The following is a 19,031-nucleotide window of genomic DNA, read 5'->3' on the forward strand; positions in this document are numbered from 1 at the left end:
GAGACTGGAGCTGTTCCTATCCGGCCATCTTGCTCCGCCCCCCCTCAAAATAAATTTTATTACTGTTAGTTTATAAGACCTATCTGCCAAGAAGCCATGGAATATGTTAAAACGTTAGCAGAGTTTGCACAATCTTGTTTGCCCTCAGGCTTGATTCCTTGGTTTACTGAATGTATTCAATGTATTGAAACAATATATTCTTTAATTTCCATGTAATCTACCTAGAGAGATTAGATTTCAAGTCTTACCAAATTAATTTTTAATACTTTAGGTCGACATTGCTTATATCTTTGATCAAACAAAAACAATAACAGAACCATAAAAATGACCACAAAATTTCCCCAATTATGAAGAAACTAAAATGTTTTTAAAATGTGTTACCAGGTACTTTATTTTAAAATATGTACTGTTTCTTTGATTAAATAGGTAAACAAATATTGTTTCTTAGGCTCCCGTAATAATATCTTAAATGTCCACATTTCCTTTGATATCTTTTTAAAATTTTTGCCTTTCTAAAAATCTGATTTTATGTGTGTATGTATATATATATATAGAGAGAGAGCGCAAAATAAAATCTCAAGACTTATTTTACACTTAAAACTAGTATTGACATTTGCCAGAGTGCCCTGGAAATTGCAAAATTGTATTCTTTCACCTGATAAAAAAGATGCAAGAGGCCAGGCACAGTGGTTCACGCCTGTAATCCCAGCAATTTGAGAGGCCGAGGCGGGCAGATCACATGAGGTCAGGGGTTCGAGACTAGCCTGGCCAACATGGCAAAACCCCATCTGTACTAAAAATACAAAACTTAGCTGAGTGTGGCGGTGCGTGCCTGTAATCCCAGCTACTCGGGAGGCTGAGGCAGGAGAATCACTTGAACCCGGGTGGTGGAGGTTGCAGTGAGCCAAGATTGCGCCACTGCACTCCAGCTTAATTGTTTGCTTTATGGAAAGTCCTTAGAAGTTTATCAGTGCACTCCATTTCCGTAATACATTTTAATCTTGGAGGAAACACTGATAAAAAAATTTACCAAGTTTTCATATAGTTATCACTATTCTGGCAGTGCTTTGCCTGATGAGATTAGACAACAATAAAATGTTGTCAGTCATAATTTCAGTTATTATTTAAAACATTGCTTGGCTACAGTCTTACTTCTTTAATTTGAATCTAGTATCTATTACACCAGTGGTCCCCAACCTTTTTGGCACCAGGGATCAGTTTTGTAGAAGGCAATTTTTTCAGGGACGGGACAGGGGATGGTTTCTGGATGAAGGGATGAAACTATTCTACCTTAGATCATCATGTATTAGTTAGATTCTCATAAGGAACTGACAACCTAGATCTCTCACATGTGCAGTTCACAATAGGGTTTGAGCTCCTATGAGAATCTAATGTTAGCCTCCTGCTGTCACAGGATGTTTTGTTGCTTTTCCAATTGGAAACCTCTGTGGCCAGTGGTACCTTTGCCTGAATTTTGCTCGTGCCCACTGGGCTTTTTCCGCCCACTCGGCCTGGCAGCTGCGCTTGGCTTGTGCTACCAACCCAGATCTCACACCTGTCAAGGGCAAGCCAGGTGCAGAGCAGCTCGGGGTATGTAGGTGAGTGAGCACGCAGTCCAGCCACTGCGCACAGCCAGGCACACCGGCTGCTATGGCAGGGCGGGCAACTCTAAGTGCAGGCATAGGTGTCAGCTCCGTGTGAAGCTGCGGCTGGACCAGATGTCCACATGCAGCTTCCGCTGCAGGCACCCACATCTGGACGAGGGGAACACAATGGCACCCAGAAGCTTGGAGATACCAGAAACTGCAGAGCTCCAAACACGGTTTGACAGCCCTGACTCAGAGAGCCCTTAGGTCTGGGCTTCCCAAAGGGCTACAACTCTTCTCTCCTTCTTGTCAACCACATCATGGCAAGCAGGGAGGAGGTGGGCGCAGGGGCGGGCGGCGGCGTGTTTCAGCCCTGTTTGTGTTACAGCTCTTTGCATCCTGACATTTGGTGGTTCCTGAGTCCTTGTTCCATATCCAGGAGGAATGAGGTAGGCAGACAACCAGCGGGTGAGCAAGGCAGAGAGGAGCTTCATTGAGCAAAGGAAAAGCTCTCAGGAGAACCAAAGTGGGTAGCTCCTTTCTGCGGGCGGCGGTCCAGACAAGGATCCAGCTCTCAGCAAAGAGGAGACCTGAAGTGGGTAGCTCCTTTCCACCGGCAGGTCATCCTGATGAGTCCAGGAGACCGGAAGTGGGTAGCTCCTTCCCGCAGCTGGTAGTCCTGATGTCTGTCCAAGTCTGGCTGAGTCTGGAGTTTTTCTGAGCTCAGAAAGGAGGAAGGGCATGCCCACTGGTCCATGGGCAGCCATGGGAGGGTTCGGAAAAAGCACCCTAAATTCTCACTCTGGGCTGTGGACTCCACCCGGAACTGGCAGCCTGGCCCCCAGGCTTTTGAAGGTGGGGTTTCTCCAGGGATGGATACAACCCTTTCTGCCCAAGAGACTGTCTGCTTCCTGCCGCCAACAACACGCTGTCCACAGTACCCAGGCTATTCCTACCAAGGGACACCTGGAGGCCCAGGTCCAGCCACCCTCAGCCCCACCTCTGCCTCCCTCCCATGCTTGTTGGCACCCAAAATCCAGAGGGGGCAGAGGTGGCAGGCGGCTGGTGTGTCAACGCTGCTCTGAGTGCATGTACAACCTGCCAGATTGTGACAGCACCCAGGCTTAGCCACAACTCTGCTCCAACTTGGAGTTGGCACTGGCAGTGGGGACAGGCCAGGGAGCGGGAGCAGGCACTTCCAAGCCTGTGGGGGAAGGGGACTTCCCAGACCCTTGAGAGTGTAGGGATACCAGGTCTGGAGCTGTGGCTGGGCAGCTGCAGCTGCACCCAGGGGCACAGGAATCCTGCCCTGCATACTCAGTATGGGGCAAGTTTCCTACTTGTTCCTGGCTGCCATCGGCTTCAAGGATCCCGCAGCCCCGGCTGCAGCCAGCATCTTAGTAGAGGCTCCTCCAGACAGGCTGCCACTGCCATCACTACTGTGCAGCCAGGGTTCCTAACAGGGCATTGACCCGGTTCTAGACCAGTGGTTCTCAACTGAGACAGACTTAGTCATGAAGGTTCAGAAAACTAAAGAAACAATTGATGAGGGTAATTTTATTGTGTTACTTGTGTGAAATGTTGATTTTCTTTTCATATTCTACTTACTGGATATATAGCTCAAACTCTTCTGTCTCATCTTAAGATCTCTAACACACAATAATTTTATAAATATTGCTTTTAAAGTGAAATAATGCATTTAGAAATAATAGTAGATTCTAACTTAGCCTCAGAATGTTAGGGGAAAAACATTAAATATCCTTACTTTTCATGATAATATTGTTAATTGCCTAAGTCCAGTCAGAATGTACCATCCTTTCTACCACTATATAATGGGAAAAATGGATTATACACTAAAGGACTTACGTGGAGTGTCATGTATCAGAATAACGGTCATCAAATTATGGTCATATTGGGGTACAAAGTTTGGCTATTTTATGGAGACTGTGCCTACAATGCTCTCCCGGAAAAACTGGCCTGGTATCTAAATCGCCTGGTAACTGGCTCCATGTTCTAGCCTTATAGGTGAATTATAGGTGAAGGAAGGTCAATTTCAGGAATGCTAGAGATTACAATAAATTTTAGGGACTTTGAGAAAGAGAAATATATTCAAATTTATAGACATAGCAGATGAAGTCTGACTTTTTGTGCATAGTTTATTAATGTCATAGATAGCAAATAATATAGGCTTTCAAAAATCCAATTAAATATTCCATTTTAAAACTTCGAGGCAGAAGTTAAATTTGTAACCATAATGGTTGCTCAGTACTTTATAGTTAACAAATTAGATAAATTAGATGAAATGGACAAATTTCCAGAAGAAAACAAACTACTGAGACTGGCTCAAGAAGAAATAGACAATCTGAATAGACCTTTATTAAGTAAAGATTAAATGAGTAACTAGAAAACTACCTACATCTGGCTAGGGCCTAGATAGCTTCACCACTGAATTTGTTAAAGAAGAATTAATACCAGTTATTCACAAATTTCTTGAAAAACTATAAGAGGAGGAACTACTTTCCAACTTTCTAAGAAGTCAGTATTACTCTAATATCAAAACAACACAAATCTCAGCACTTTTGGGGGGCAAGGCTGATGGATCAATTGAGGCCAGCAGTTGAAGACCAGCCTTGGCCAACATGGTGAAATCCTGTCTCTACTAAGTATACATTTATATATAATATATATACTAAGTATATAAAGATATATAATATATATTTATATATACTAAATATATAATGTATATATTACATACAAATATATAATATATGTATAATTTATATATTATATATACCAAATATATTATATATTTATATTTTATATTCATATTTATAGTATATATACTATAGTATGTATTTAGTATATTCTACAAGAGATCCAGAATAGCAAAAACAATTGTGGAAAAGAAGAATAAAATAGAAGAATTCATACTTTCTGATTTCAAACTCACTACAAAGCAAAGGTAATAATAACAGTGTGGTTTGAGCACAAGGATAGACATATATATATATATAAATGAAATAGAATTTTAAAATAAACCCATGAATCTATGGCTGATTGTTTTTTGATAAGGATACCAAGACCTTTCAATGGGGAAAATGGTCTTTGCAACAAATGATCCTAGAACAAAATAGCCACATGCAAAAATATATGAAGCTAGACCCTTACCTCACACCACATACAAAAATTAACTCAAAATGAGTCAATGACCTAAATATATAAGCAAATCTATAAATTCCTTAGAAGATTGTATAGGAGTAAATCTTCATGATTTTGAATTTGGCTAAGGATTCTTAGATGTGACACTAAAAGCATGAGCGACAAAGAAAAAATGTACTTAATAAATGTTACCTTTTATGCATCAAAGGACACAATTAAGAAAGGGACAAGACAATTCACAGAATGGGAGAAAGTATTTGCAAATTATCTGAAAAGAGACCTATAGTGTGTGAGTATATATATATATGTAAATAAGAAGACAACCAAATTAATAATGGACCAAGAATCTGAATAGGTATTCCTCCAAAGAAGGTTACACATGGCCAATAAACATATGAAAAGATGCTTGACATCTTTAACCATCAGAGAAATGCAAATTTAACTACAAGATACCATTTCACATCCATTAGGATGTCTAAAATAAAAATAACAGGTAATAACAAGTGTTGAGAGAAATGGAGAATTCAGAACCCTTCATACACTGCTGGTGGGAATGTAAAATGATCTGGCTGATTTGCAAAATTCCTGAAAAGAAATGAAAACTGTGTACAAACAAAAACTTGCAAACAAATGTTTATAGGTATATTATTTATAATAGCCAAAAGGTAAAAGCAAAACAAACATCCATCGACAGACAAATTAATAAATAAAATGTGGTATGTTCACCCGATAGAATAAAAGGAAACACTGATACATGCCAAAACATGAAGGAATTTTAAAAACATTATAAGTGAAATCATTTAGTCACAAAAGGTCACACACTATAGATTACATTTATATGAAAGTCTAGGGAAATCTTTTGAGACAGAATGTAAACTAGTTGTGTTTATAGCTGGAATGAAAGTAGGGATAGAGGGATAGAGAAGTGATGGCTAAAGGATACACTGTTTCTTCTCAAAGTTATAAAAAAATAATGAAATTGACTGGTGATGGTAGCATGTCTCTATGGATATATTAAAATATACTCTGCTAATATACTAAAAACTGCTTTGAATATGAAATATTATATGATATGTGAAGTATATCTCAATGAAGCTGTTAAAATGTGCAGTATGTTTCTAGATTTGTAAAACCAACTTGAGGAGGTCTATATTGTAATTAACACTCTCATGTACCTGTTTCAACAATAGGCCAAACCTTATGAAACTAGCAATATTTTTAATCAAGAATATTCTTTCTTGCAGATTAGTATAATCACAAGAGGAGAGATTGTAAGAAAAAATGTTATGCCATGTAATTGACAGTAAATAAAATGTGTTCTTAAAAAAGAAAAAAAAAGAAGAAATTTTTTAACGTATGCCATGTAATTGACAGTAAATAAAATGTGTTCTTAAAAAAGAAAAAAATGCAAGTGTTTTAAATGGGCGTTTTTTCCAGAAAACAGATAATGATGTACATTATTCTTGATCATAAAAATAAAAATTAATTATTAAGTGGAATGCAACTGATTATTGTCCTAAGGATAGAGTGGTTTTGCACTTACTGATAAGTTTATTTCAGCATTTTTAATATTCTCATATAAGTGTGATATTTTGAATTCTCCTTTGAATTGTTGTAACATCTTACTTGTTCCTTCATTAATTAATAAGTTAAACAAAATCTTTGAAACATTTTCATTTTATATTTGTGTGAGAGCCATGAATATGCCCTCTTTAAAAATTACCTTTAAATACTTATTTTTCCTTCTAATATTTAAACAAAACTACAAAATGAAATATAGTAGATAAAGGAGATGAACTTCTGAACATTTTCTTATTTTGAGACATCCTTTTTCTTCTTTCAGCATAAGAAGGAGTTTGCATCCATTGTAGTATATTTGGATTTTTTTAGTTTGGAAAACAAATCATGACTTTTTCTTAATTGGTTTATTGAATTCATTTACTGGTTTACTGAAGACTTTAAAGAAGGCAAAAGAGATATTTTGTTAAGAGATTTGTTAATTTTGAGAAGTAGCCCATTGATTAATGTAAGAATTATGTTTATAAATTAGATTATTTGGCACTCTAGTAAATATCAATGGAAATAAACTTTAACTCATAACTTTAATATTTTCATACAATCAAAAATAGAGATATACTCTAAGTAGGCATAACATAAATTGTTACAATTGATCAGAATATCTTGAATATATTTTTACAGATAACTAGTGGTTTCTACTAGCAGATTAAAATCCAGAGAAAATTAAAAGTAAGTTCACATTTTAAAAAATTTATAAGCAATAAATACAGCACTATAGCCACCACTAATTCTATGTACATTGGATTACATTTAAACAAACACTGCATTCAAGAATGAATATTTTATGAATAAATGCATTGGAAATTAACGGAAAGAAAATGACAAATTACAATTTAGAAAATTAAAATATGACTTTCACAAGTAATCACAGTAAAATGACAAATCTACATTTTAAAAGCTAGAAATTCCCCAAATTTATTTTTTGACAGCAAAGAAGTTTGCTTTAAAAAAGTGTCAGATTTACTTTGCTTTATGAGTATGATACAAAGGTATTAAGTAGCATTCAGCTTTTGAGGAATCTAACATTTAAAATTCTTCTAAAAATACATGAGTATAAAACTAACAGTGATTAAACATGAATGACTGCTACTCCTCAAGACTTTACAACAGATAAACCCTGGCTATAAAATAAATCTGATCTAGAATTGATATTATGAAAGCACAACAAAAATACTTGAAAATTACATGTTCATTTTAATATAATCTCTGATAATTCAACATTTTTTAATGTCTACTGTCAAGATGGTTGACTTGACAGTTTGTCTAGAAGAAGGCTGATATATGTCAACATGGTCAGCAAAGGATTTAAATATGGGTCTTTGAATAATAAATAGCTAATAATTGAGTTTATTGAAATGAATTTTTGTATAATGTAGGCAGTTAAAGGTCCAGAACAGCCTGCGTTCCTTTCTATGGCAGCTCGCTATGAAATTCATGTTTGAAACAAAACAATACTTTTTCATGCATAAATTATGAATGTACTGACCAGACCATTCTATATGTTAATTCTTACTCATTTAGATAATTTTTCTTAGCAATTTCAAATAAGTTCTGAACTCACCATCTATTGACAGCTTAAGAAACAACTTATGATGAGTAATTCATTAGTTTCATCCATTTTAAGCAGATTGACACACTTAAAATAGAGATACACATGATTTTCCCAAAATTGACTTTTACTAATTGAAGTCATTCTTGTTCTTCAGAGATTTCAGTGGAAAATAACATTAGAGAAACTGAATCCCATATAAATTTCACTTTAGTTCATTAGCAAGGTTTTCTTCTATCTTTATTTAATAAGGTCTGACAATAATTCAATAAGATCTGACAATAATTTTTTCTCAATGATATATTCAAGTATTTCCCTGATTTGTATTATATACAGTAGCTCTATTAAAATATTAAAGCATTGTATATGATATATATTGTGTCCCTCTTTTTTTTATATTTCTTGAATAACCTGGGACATTTCCAAAGCTATGTATCTTCATATAGTGAAAGTCAGTAAAGTAATATTTTAATGGGGTAAAATCTATACAAGTAGCAGATTGGTATTTATCACAGTAGTTGTTTAAAATTTCTGGATTAGAATGTGAGTTCATTGTCAAAATGAAAAAAGAAATATGTCAAACACACCCATTATTAAGGTATGAGTCATCAAAACAAATATATTCAATAAAATAGTGACCTTGTGTTTTTAAAATAAATATGTCTTATGATAGATGTTTCTGTTCTCTTAGTTCTCAGACTTCTGATGCTGGCATCTGGTTGTCTTTAAAATAGTCACCAAATATAGAATTCCAGACTCTATTTTATTTAAAAAATCAGCCCAGATACAGTATCAGATATTAACATGCACACATTGTTGCATTATATATTTGCTTTAAAAATTACCTAGGTGGTATGTATTTGATTTGAGACTGTAAAATAAAATAATGGAGTATTTACACGCTCATTTCTCACAATTTCTTTTTACAAAATTCCAAGAAAATAAGAAATCCTTCATTGATTTTCCTTATATAAAATGATTGCTAATTTGTTTCTACAGTAGAAATGGAAGGGACAAAATGTATATTTACAGGTACGAATTCCCTCCCACTGTGTGGTAAAACAGGAAGAAGTTGACAAGGTGTTCTGTAGCATCAACTAAGATGTTTTCTTAATGATATAGAAGTAGGATTGCATATTATACATCCTGTTCATCAAATTTCGACAATGGATATGCCACAAGATATAACTGATGTGTCAGCAAATGAGTAGATCATAACAATTGTACTCAGTTGCTTTTCATAGAGAAAAGAAAGCCAGCAGAGATAATTCACTTCTGGTATTGTCCATTTGAGAGGGTCATTACAAAAAGGACTACAGCACTCTCTGTGGGCAAAATAAAATGTCAACTGCCCCAATCAAGATGGGATAAAGAGTTTTAAAACTAAAAGCTAATTTTCCCTTCATGTCTATAGGCCTTCACTAGGTCTCTTGGGGCAATAAGGGTAGAATCATGCCCAACATGTATATTTACTTTTACAGTCATTTGTTTGTGAATTCATGCAATGGTGTGCTGGAGCTGGCTTACACCAGCTCAGAAAAGTTGATTGTGCTTTTCTCCAATTCCACACTTGGTGATGTCAGGTTAGTAGTGTCACATCAGGCATAGTGGGAGTATTTACTGGCAAATATTACAAACCAGGATTTCTTTTTTCCCACTTACAGCTGGATATTACACTCTTATCAACACACTACCAATTTCATGTGAGGCTTTTCTTTATGATATTCAAAAAGCCATTTAATATTGAAGTCTTCTGGCTTTAGAGTCATGGATCCAAGTCCTTGAGTTAGGAGTGGCACAAAACAGTCAGACAACCATCCTTCTATTTTCAATTATATAAATTTTCTGGTTTTAAGACAATATTTTCAATATCATGGATGCTTTTCCCATTTAAGTGTTCACTAGGACAGTCATGACTATAACCTGGACCGTCACTGATTGTTGACACTGTGTAAGACGCACTACGAAGAGCTTCTGAGTTGGAAAAGCTGTTTCCAAATTGGATTTTGTATTGATTCCAGTTTCTTCTCAGAATTGCTTGAACCTATCAATCAAAAAGAAACAGAAAGAACAAGAGCAACCCATTAATTGAAATGAAGACATTGTTTTTGAAGCACAATTAAATAGGTCTTGGAGAAGAGCTTTTTTAAAACAAGTTATGTTAATTAGTGAATAATATAGCTTCATTTTCTTACTTAATTTAAAAAACTTAAGTGTACCATCTTTACATTAGGAAATGTATTACAATTACATCGTACTTTACATTCCATTGATATTTTTCATGCCATGTTTTGTCTTCAAAGCTTTTATAATGCATATGTATTCATTGTTGCCAAACAAATAGGTAATCTGGACCCCCATTTACAAGATTTCATGTACAACATCAAGTTTTATATTAATGTCTTTATTAATAGAATGAGAAGACAATTCGTGACAGGATTAGAGAAAGATATACAAAAGAAAAGAAGTTAGGATACGGAGAATACAAATCATCATCATCAGCAGCAGCAGGGCAATAGCAGCAACGTTTGTTTTTGAGTGATTCCCATATGCCAGAAATTGCGCTACATTCTAAAAAAGGGAGCATGATATTTGTCCTCATGGAGCTTACTACATAGAGGAAAGAAAAGTGTTGAACAAATAATTACACATCTGGTGAATATTGTGAAAAATAAATTTAGGAATGTAACCACTCCACTTTTACATATTTGAATCCTCTTCTGCTGAATGAATTTGCAGTTTAATGACTTCCTTCCCCTCTGTTTGAAGCTAGAGATCAGGGGTAGGTGGGTCCTATACAGTAAAATACTGGTAATAATCGAATGTAAGGCGCGAGAGTGAATTTTCTTCATTGTCAGTCAATGGGCACAAATGAGAATATTTAAAAACATCTCTAGCTCAAGTACCTGGACTTTTTCAGGTCTGATGAGTGGGCACACTGTCTTGGAGCAGCCTCCTTCTAGGTTATGAATGTGTTTGCCAAATCCCTGTGACCCAATCTATATCTGCCCAGAGTGGGTTTGCTTTGAATGGTCTTCCCCAAGCTCTCTATTGTTCTTTGACTCTTTCAGTGCTTTTCCAAAGGGAATCTGAGCATCTCACAGCAATTTTCTGGTAATTCATTTTCTACGTACTCATGTATAATTGTTTAACTTCGTACTACTTATATAGAATTCCTCAACTTTCTCTTCACCATATCCATGTATACAAATCAATATTAAATCTTTAGAAAGGGTTTACTTCTTTCTTGTTATTTCCTAGTCTAATGGGTTAAAACACACACACACACACACACGCACACACATAAAACTTCAATTCCTGCAATTACAAACATTCTATAGAAAATAGGTGTTCCAGGATGTCTGCAGCTTTACAGGATACTTCAGAGTTCCTGTTAAAGTATCTTATATTCTGTCACTTAAACCCAAAGTTTATTGTCTCGTTTCATGTAGAAAAAAAGAAGGAGCAAACATAAAGCCAACAATGTATTTAGGTAAAATTAAATGAGGTATTAAAATTACCAGTTAGTTTCGCTCTACGGTATAGTTCAAAAATTATATAACTAAAATGAAATTACTTCGTACTAAAAGTTACATGATGATGAAGTTCAGTAACTTCAGGACTTTCAAATTCAGTTAAAAAATATATGGTAAACATATCTGAAGAAAATAATTTATATTCATGTAAATGTGCTTTGAAAATAAAAGCATTTATAAGGCAACAAATTTATTTATCTTGCAAAAATTAAACTTTCCTCTCAATTTAGTAATGTAATTCTAAATCCTCCAAATAAAATATCTAAATTAAGATAATCTAAAAATAACATCTGCTATGTAACCACCTCAAAATCATGAGCAAACTAAAAATTGAATGGCTTCAGACTGTGAATTTTAAATACATATTCAGAGATTCAAAATAAAAATGACCATTGACCAATTACCTAGATACATCTGATAATATATATTTTTTTATCCTTATTTTTTGTTTCATAAATTTCTTCTCATTTTGTTACTAAATGCTGAATTGGTTGAGTACATAAACAATATAATTTCTGGTTGAGGGGAAGTGGCATATAGCTTTGTATAAAAAATTCTGTATAATGGTTGAGAAAAAGCTGACAGAAAATAATATCTTAGCTGTGAATCTAGTACTTATAGTCTTAAAAACGAAAGTTTAAATTCAATTTGGAAGGAAAATGGCTATTGAAATATATGACTGTTTGCTCTTAAAATATCTACTTTGATTAAGGTCATCACTCTATTTCTTCCTTGCAACTAAATCATCAGAAAAACCATAGAAAGCCAATTTCCTGAACTGTGGGGTCTTACTATAGTTAAAAATAAACCTAATTAAAGATCCACAGGCCTTGTAGACTTATTTGTTTATGTTATTTGCTATAAGGATGTTATATTTTTCTTCTGCTTCCTCTAATACAATATCACACCTGTTAAATACAACATTAAAGCAGTTACTCTTAATAAACTTTTAATGAGAAAAAAATCAATGGGGAAGAGTAACAAGCAAATTTCCATTGTAAGGGAAGATAGCTGGGTGTTGTTAAAGATATGAATGTTTTTATTGTTTATGCATGACCATGATATAAGTAGTAAGGCAAATATTTAGAATGTGACACTACAACTTTATATACCCATTAACACCCAATAAGCAACCAATTTTATACTCCTTAATGTGAATCAATACGAAGCTTTTATTAAAAGTCTGCCTAGTTCTCATTAAAGGATTTGGGTTTAATTGTTGTCAACAAATCTTTTTTGAACATCTGATTGAATATCTACCCTCAGGTGGTGTTAAATATAACCTTCTGATGACTAGAGTCCTTAGTTTATGATCACAGTGCACATTTTTGTCTGAGGGCACTAGGGATAAAATGAAAGTAATCCAAGCACTTGTTAAGCCACATTTATTTAACTAGTGAGAAATGCTAATAGCAAGATGTTGGCTAAAAAGTACATAAAAGGTGGGAGAGAAAAAAACACAAATATTAAACTAAAGGCAGGCATTTGACCTAATATGGAAAACAAGAAGGAAACTAAGCCTGAGCAAATGATTTTAAGAAGTGCATGACATAGTTGGAACAAAATAAATTTGGCAGTTGTTTCTTCATGTTATGAGAGTGGGAAAAAGTAAGAGGCATTGAGACAAAAAGGGAGGGATCATAGTATTTCTTAAGTTGAGAAATGAATCATACTCAAGCAGGGATTTTGTCTCCAGAGATGAAGAAAAGGAACAGATATTAGAATGTTGTGAGGAACCGAAAGATTTGGCAAGAGCCTAGCTCAAAGATTTTGTATTATTATAATTTTCCAATGTCAAAATTTTCTCAATTTTAGGACATGGCAGAAGATCAAGGTTCTGTGTCCCTTTTGTTTACACAGATCGAGTGTAACAGGAGTGTTAGGCATTACTTTAGATATTCCCTAGGCACTCTTTCTAAATAAAAGGGCCAATTTGGGATTTTGGTCCAAAATGATTAATGTTCCTGTTTGCACATGCATTTTTGAAAATAAGTGATTTGACAAATCAAATAATGAGTATGCTGAGTATCTAATGAAGTGGGGCATGGTGCTAAAAACTTCATCTTTATTAGCCTGTATTTATTTTTCTGAGACCTGTGTAGAGAACTTGCTTTAATTTCCTTTTAAGAAAGATAGACACAGGCTCCTGAAGTTTGCCAGCATTTGCCAAAGTATCACAGCCAAGATGAAAAGTAGCATCTTTGGTGTCTAAATGCATTGCTGTGTTTGTTCTTCACTGCCTCCTATTACAAAATATTTTACTAGTGAGTGTGTTTTAAATATTTAAAAATTACTTTATAGAATTAATATCTGTTTCTGTAGATACAGAGGTCTACTTTTCCTATTTCATGCACGTTCTTTACCATGTTGTCCGTATCACTCTCATCTATATTTAATTATTACATCCTATAAAAGTGGCATTTAGGATTGTCTAATTCAGTGTATATAACATTAAATTTATAGAGGTATTTAATAAAATCTATTAGAATTTTACTATCAAACAAATGATTTATCTATTTTTTGTAACTGCATTCTCTGTCTATGCTTCTCATTGATTTCAGAAAAAGTTGCTCTTGTCTTGTGTATAGCAGAAGAATTATGGAAGTACCACTTAAAGGTATGAAATATAGTCTACAATGTGTGACAATTCTACACCTCATTACAAATAAATATAGATAAAATAAATGATAATATAAATAAATACCTATGTGTTGAACTTGAAATATATTTTAATTAAAAACTAAACATTGAATTTTATTATATGCCAAGATGAGGAAGTAAAAATATTACTTAAGTAAGAGCAAATAACATGTTACAGTTTTTCAATGATGTGTGCATGATTTCCAATGTTCATTTGTTTTATAGGAATGGTTATCATAGGTTCTACCAACTGGTCCCAAGTGTTCCCCATCTGAAGCTTTATGATAAGCTTCACAGTTATTAAGTGTCTGTGTCTCACTCAGCTGCTGTCTGGATTTCTAAGCTTTGTTCAATTTTTCCAAAATCCTCCTACAGGTTAAACTGTGTTGAGCAGATTAAAAACACATAAAGAGCTAAGTCAGCAGAGCTCAAATTACTGAGCTATAACACATTTGTATGCATAAGAGATATGTTACCAGTTTTCAAAATGCCTGAAACTTCCCAAGTAGGAAACACATGGATAAAAATCTAGAAGTATCGAAGAGTACATGGTCATGTTATGAATTAGAGCATTCTCTTCTAAATTTCCTAACCCACTGAATTTCTTCCCTGTATAACCGAGAGTTTAATTTTCAAAATCCTTTTGTATTGGCCATAAAGTTGCTTCTGTGGGCTACATTGTAAGATTGGCAAAAAAGAGATGATCCTATTTCTTATTTCTTATTTCCTATCACAGTGTATATGTTCTATGAGATTTGGGATTGCCTAGCACTGTATCTCGGGAAAAGCTCAGACTTAATGGGACTCAAAACGTACCTCAAAAGACTAGATGAATACCTTTTGAAATATTTTTAAGTGAGGTTGACTTTTCCCTAGCTTTGAACTCCAATATGACCTGAGCATTTGAGAACCCGAGTTAAACTTATGGTAAGAGATTTTATGGTTCTTTCCCTGATGGAAATAGAATTTAATATGGTTGTTCCTGGGGAGTTTATAATTTTATCTCATTTAAATACATGGATAGATAGACAGTAAATATAAAATAATAAAAGGAATAAAATAAATTACCATACCTCTCCATTAAAGAAGCAGAAAATGGTAGAGACCAAAAGACCCTGTAAAAGAAAAATAGAATGATCTGAATCCAAATGGAAAGATACATGTATTTGTAACCAAATAGCTGTACAAGTAGGAGTAAAACTAAAGTTATATGTATATTTAATACGAAACTTCACAAGCTGCCTTCTTAACAAGAATGCCATACCTGGAAGTGCATAAGGATGTGCATGATGTAGTCATATACCTCCTCTGCAATCTTTCCTTCAGGTCGCCATGGAATCAGCACAAATTCAATGCCAAGCAAGGGCACCAAGATAAGAGTAGCTCTCACAGCTTTCATGTAGAGATTGGATTCTGCTTGGTGTGTAACTTTTAACTTGGTGATGAGAACACGTACAATATTTAACAAGAAAAAAAGATTCACCTAAAAACAAAATAAAATGACATCTGAAAAACATTTCATATTTAATATTAAGAAGCATTATTCAAGTATCTCCAATTGTATAAATCTGAAAATATTTTTAATGTACAAGAATATTTTAAAGGGTATTATTGCCTAAAATATTAATTTATATATTTGGAATTGTGATTTATCAATTTAATAAGTATATCAGTTTTATTAAACAAGTTTTTAAAAAGTAAAATTAAATTATGGTATAATTACTGTGGAACATATTCAGTTGGGGAATATTTCAGTGTTTTTCTCAGCTCATTTTCACATGCAATTAAAAAAATTCTGTGGTCTAAAATCTAAAGCTTTTGATCATTTTCAAATCAAAGAAAATAATTGTTTATAGAAAAATGCTAATTTTTAAAGAATCCCCTCTTTATAATGTCCATATGACATACTTTCTAAATGTATATTATACCATAATAACCATTTTCATTTTCAAACCAAAAACTTTCCTGTTTCTTCTTGTAACAATAATCTTTAAAACACCTCGCCAAAGTAGCACTGTAATCCTCTTTTATTTATGAGGGAACTTTGAACCAGCTGATATTCAACCCCGGTCATTCTAGAGCTAAAATAATTTGACATTCTATAAGACCTCCTGTAATGACATAATATTCACTATTTTTGTGCCTTAACAACTTTCTCGAAGAGACAGTAGTTTCTTTGGATGGGAGACGTAAACCTTTGACACTCTAATGTGACTTAGCAAACAGTGTCCTACTGAAACATATTTATTTCTCTTTCTCTCACATAATACAAGTTTATCTTTTTCTTATTTTCACCCAAGTTAGAGTTTATCTCTTTCTTATTTTCACCCAACTCTATATCTTTTACTTTGGTCCATTTTCTCTATGCCCATTCCTTATGCCTTCCATAGAATCATGAATATTAATTCCAGAAGAGCTCCATAGGGGCTAATTGCTATTCACTTTGCTTTTTCCCCACCCTTAGTTCTAGCATCTGCCCTTTGTTTAATAATCTTAAATTTTCAAACTATTAACCAAGTATAATTTATATTCACACAGTTTAAAAATTGCAAAAACTAGTAGTTTCCCATTTATTATAGCAAACAAATAACAAAGAACATGCATTTGCTAAATTGACACGTCTCATAAAAGTAACCGTGCATAAAAATATTCTTCCACTATTTTTAGAAAATTTAATGGAACATATGCTTGAAAAATATACAGTTCACTATAATCCTAATGGAAACACATCTATGAAAAGCAATGTTTGCAGACACAGAAATGCGATAAAGACAAAAGCAGATTAAGCCATTTCAACAGGTGTGAGAATGAAACATAACAAATGAACACGTCAGCTGTTATTCCATTCATCCTAATATATTCCCTTCCTAAGCATCCATTGCTCTTTAAAAAAAGATAACAATAATCTTTTATCTGCTTAATATAGAATATTTTATAATCTTAATACATTAAATCATAAGTTATAAAACACAGTAGAAACATTGCAATTTAGATCCCAATTATATGAAAAATTTTAAATGCAAAGTGCTTCTCCAAATGGCAAGTCTGATTTAAAATGGGAAACTAGAAACTACAGTTGACAATAGAGTTAATTATTCTATTAACTATTTTATAAATTATTATCTTAGAATGAATTTGATGCTATTTTCCATGCTATTTTTCCACAAAACATAGTTTTGAGAATTATAATCCCCTCATCTTACTTTATTTTCTGTAAATATTTCCATTTACTTTAAACAAAAGTTAAAGAAGAATTTTAAATTTTAGAAGAACTATGTCTGAATTTCTCCCACCCTCAAGCAAAGCTAGTTCAGTAGAAAAGAAGAAACCTTTAACTGCCATACTCATAAAGTTTACACATCTAGTAGGCACGTCAGGCTATTTTCATAACACAATACCACACTTGGGTCATGACAGGAAGCAGGGTAAATCTATACAGTGGCTGTAGGAGAGTTTCTGGAAGTCATTCCCAAACAATCACTTAACTATGCACTGAAGTCACCTAAATATCTCACTGAACCCAAATTAAATGTATCATCTCTCAACTTCCCCTCAACAGGATCTCAAAAATGCTGTAGTCACTCCAGTACCACCCTGCTCATGTGGAAATGTGATGGAGGAAGTCTGAGTGGAATGACCTGTGATTAAAATATCTTATTTATAAAAGTTGTGCAAAACCATATGATAACCATGAGAGAAATTACTAGGGCTCCTCCCAGGAGCTTGGAATTGGCCAGGACCAAAGAGGAGCTCTGGAGCTTAAACAAGGACAGAATTATTTATCTGGATAGAAAAATAGGTTCCTAATGTTGTTTTAGGCCAACAAAATGGAAAGTTTTAGGCAAATAATGTGGATGTTCACTTCTTTTCTTACAGCTTGATGGGCTATATTCCTGTATTTCATCCTCACTCTTCTTCCTCAAAGTTTATATGAACAGATGTTTCCAAGGGTTGTGTAGATGATATTACATTTTGCATTTGCTAGGTGCTTTCACTTCCTGAACCTTACTGATTTAGAAGTCTGAATCATGTATCCCTCTGTGCAGCCAGATCTTTTGTAATAAAATATTGTCTTGCATTTGTTCTGGAATCTCCTGAGTAGCCCAATAATACATTATAATTTATTTGAGCTCTCCTCAGAGTGGAAGCATGGTATCATGCAGAAACTACAAGTGAAGAAACTTTGAAGGCATTTTTTCAAGAATTTATAATATTCTATGCACTAAATGTGCCAAATCACTTAACAGAAAATATCTCATTTAATCCTTATAATACCCTGTGAGGTATATATTCTTATTATTCCATCATTACAAATGAGAAAACAAAGACACAGAGAGGTTAAAAACAAAATAAAACAGAAAACTTGGTCTGAGATGATACACAGGCAGCTGTGATAGAGCCAGGATTCAGTGCTGACTCTTTTGTGCACAGAATGCAAAGCCAGGCAGTCTCAGGGTACAACTTAAACACGTATGTCACTCATGCCCTTAGAATGTAGGAGAAGGAAGGGAAGCAAGTGCCTCTGCCTTTGAAATTTTCACTATAATCTACATTAAGATATATGAAAAAATTTTATGGAAAGTCATAATAAATTCTACAAGAATGGCTTAACGATGATACATTTTGAGAATGGTTTGAACAGTGATCCAACACAGCCACATACTAAACTGCAGCTAGCAAATATAGTTAAATAATAGAATATCTGTATTTTAAAAGAGTATAAGAATGAGGAAGCTTTGAATTTTACATGAAAAATATCACATACACACACAAGCACACATATAGATAACTTAATCGCAGTTGTAAATAAAGGGTATTCGAATAGGAGGGGAGGAAGTCAAATTGTCTCTGTTTGCAGATGACATAACTATATATTTAGAAAACCCCATCGACTCAGCCAAAAAACTCCTTAAGCTGATAAGCAACTTTAGCAAAGTCTCAGGATACGAAATCAATGTGCAAAAATCACAAGCATTTCTGGCC

The 19,031-nt window shown here is 34.0% G+C and overlaps 1 protein-coding gene across 1 annotated transcript in view; it reads right to left on the reverse strand.

The window, feature by feature from the left end:
• Nucleotides 1-6,655: 6,655 nt before the first annotated feature.
• CALCRL (calcitonin receptor-like) overlaps nt 6,656-19,031 on the reverse strand; it is a 114,649-nt gene continuing 102,273 nt past the window's right edge. Inside the window, exons 15-17 of the mRNA XM_012000076.1 lie at nt 15,313-15,531; nt 15,122-15,163; nt 6,656-9,916 (exon numbers count right to left, since the gene is read on the reverse strand). Coding sequence (XP_011855466.1) covers nt 9,701-9,916; nt 15,122-15,163; nt 15,313-15,531 — 477 coding nt within the window. The 3' untranslated portion in view covers nt 6,656-9,700. The remainder of the gene's footprint in view (nt 9,917-15,121; nt 15,164-15,312; nt 15,532-19,031) is intronic.

This window comes from Mandrillus leucophaeus, unplaced genomic scaffold, assembly GCF_000951045.1.
Source record: "Mandrillus leucophaeus isolate KB7577 unplaced genomic scaffold, Mleu.le_1.0 Scaffold615, whole genome shotgun sequence".
NCBI lineage: Eukaryota > Metazoa > Chordata > Mammalia > Primates > Cercopithecidae > Mandrillus > Mandrillus leucophaeus.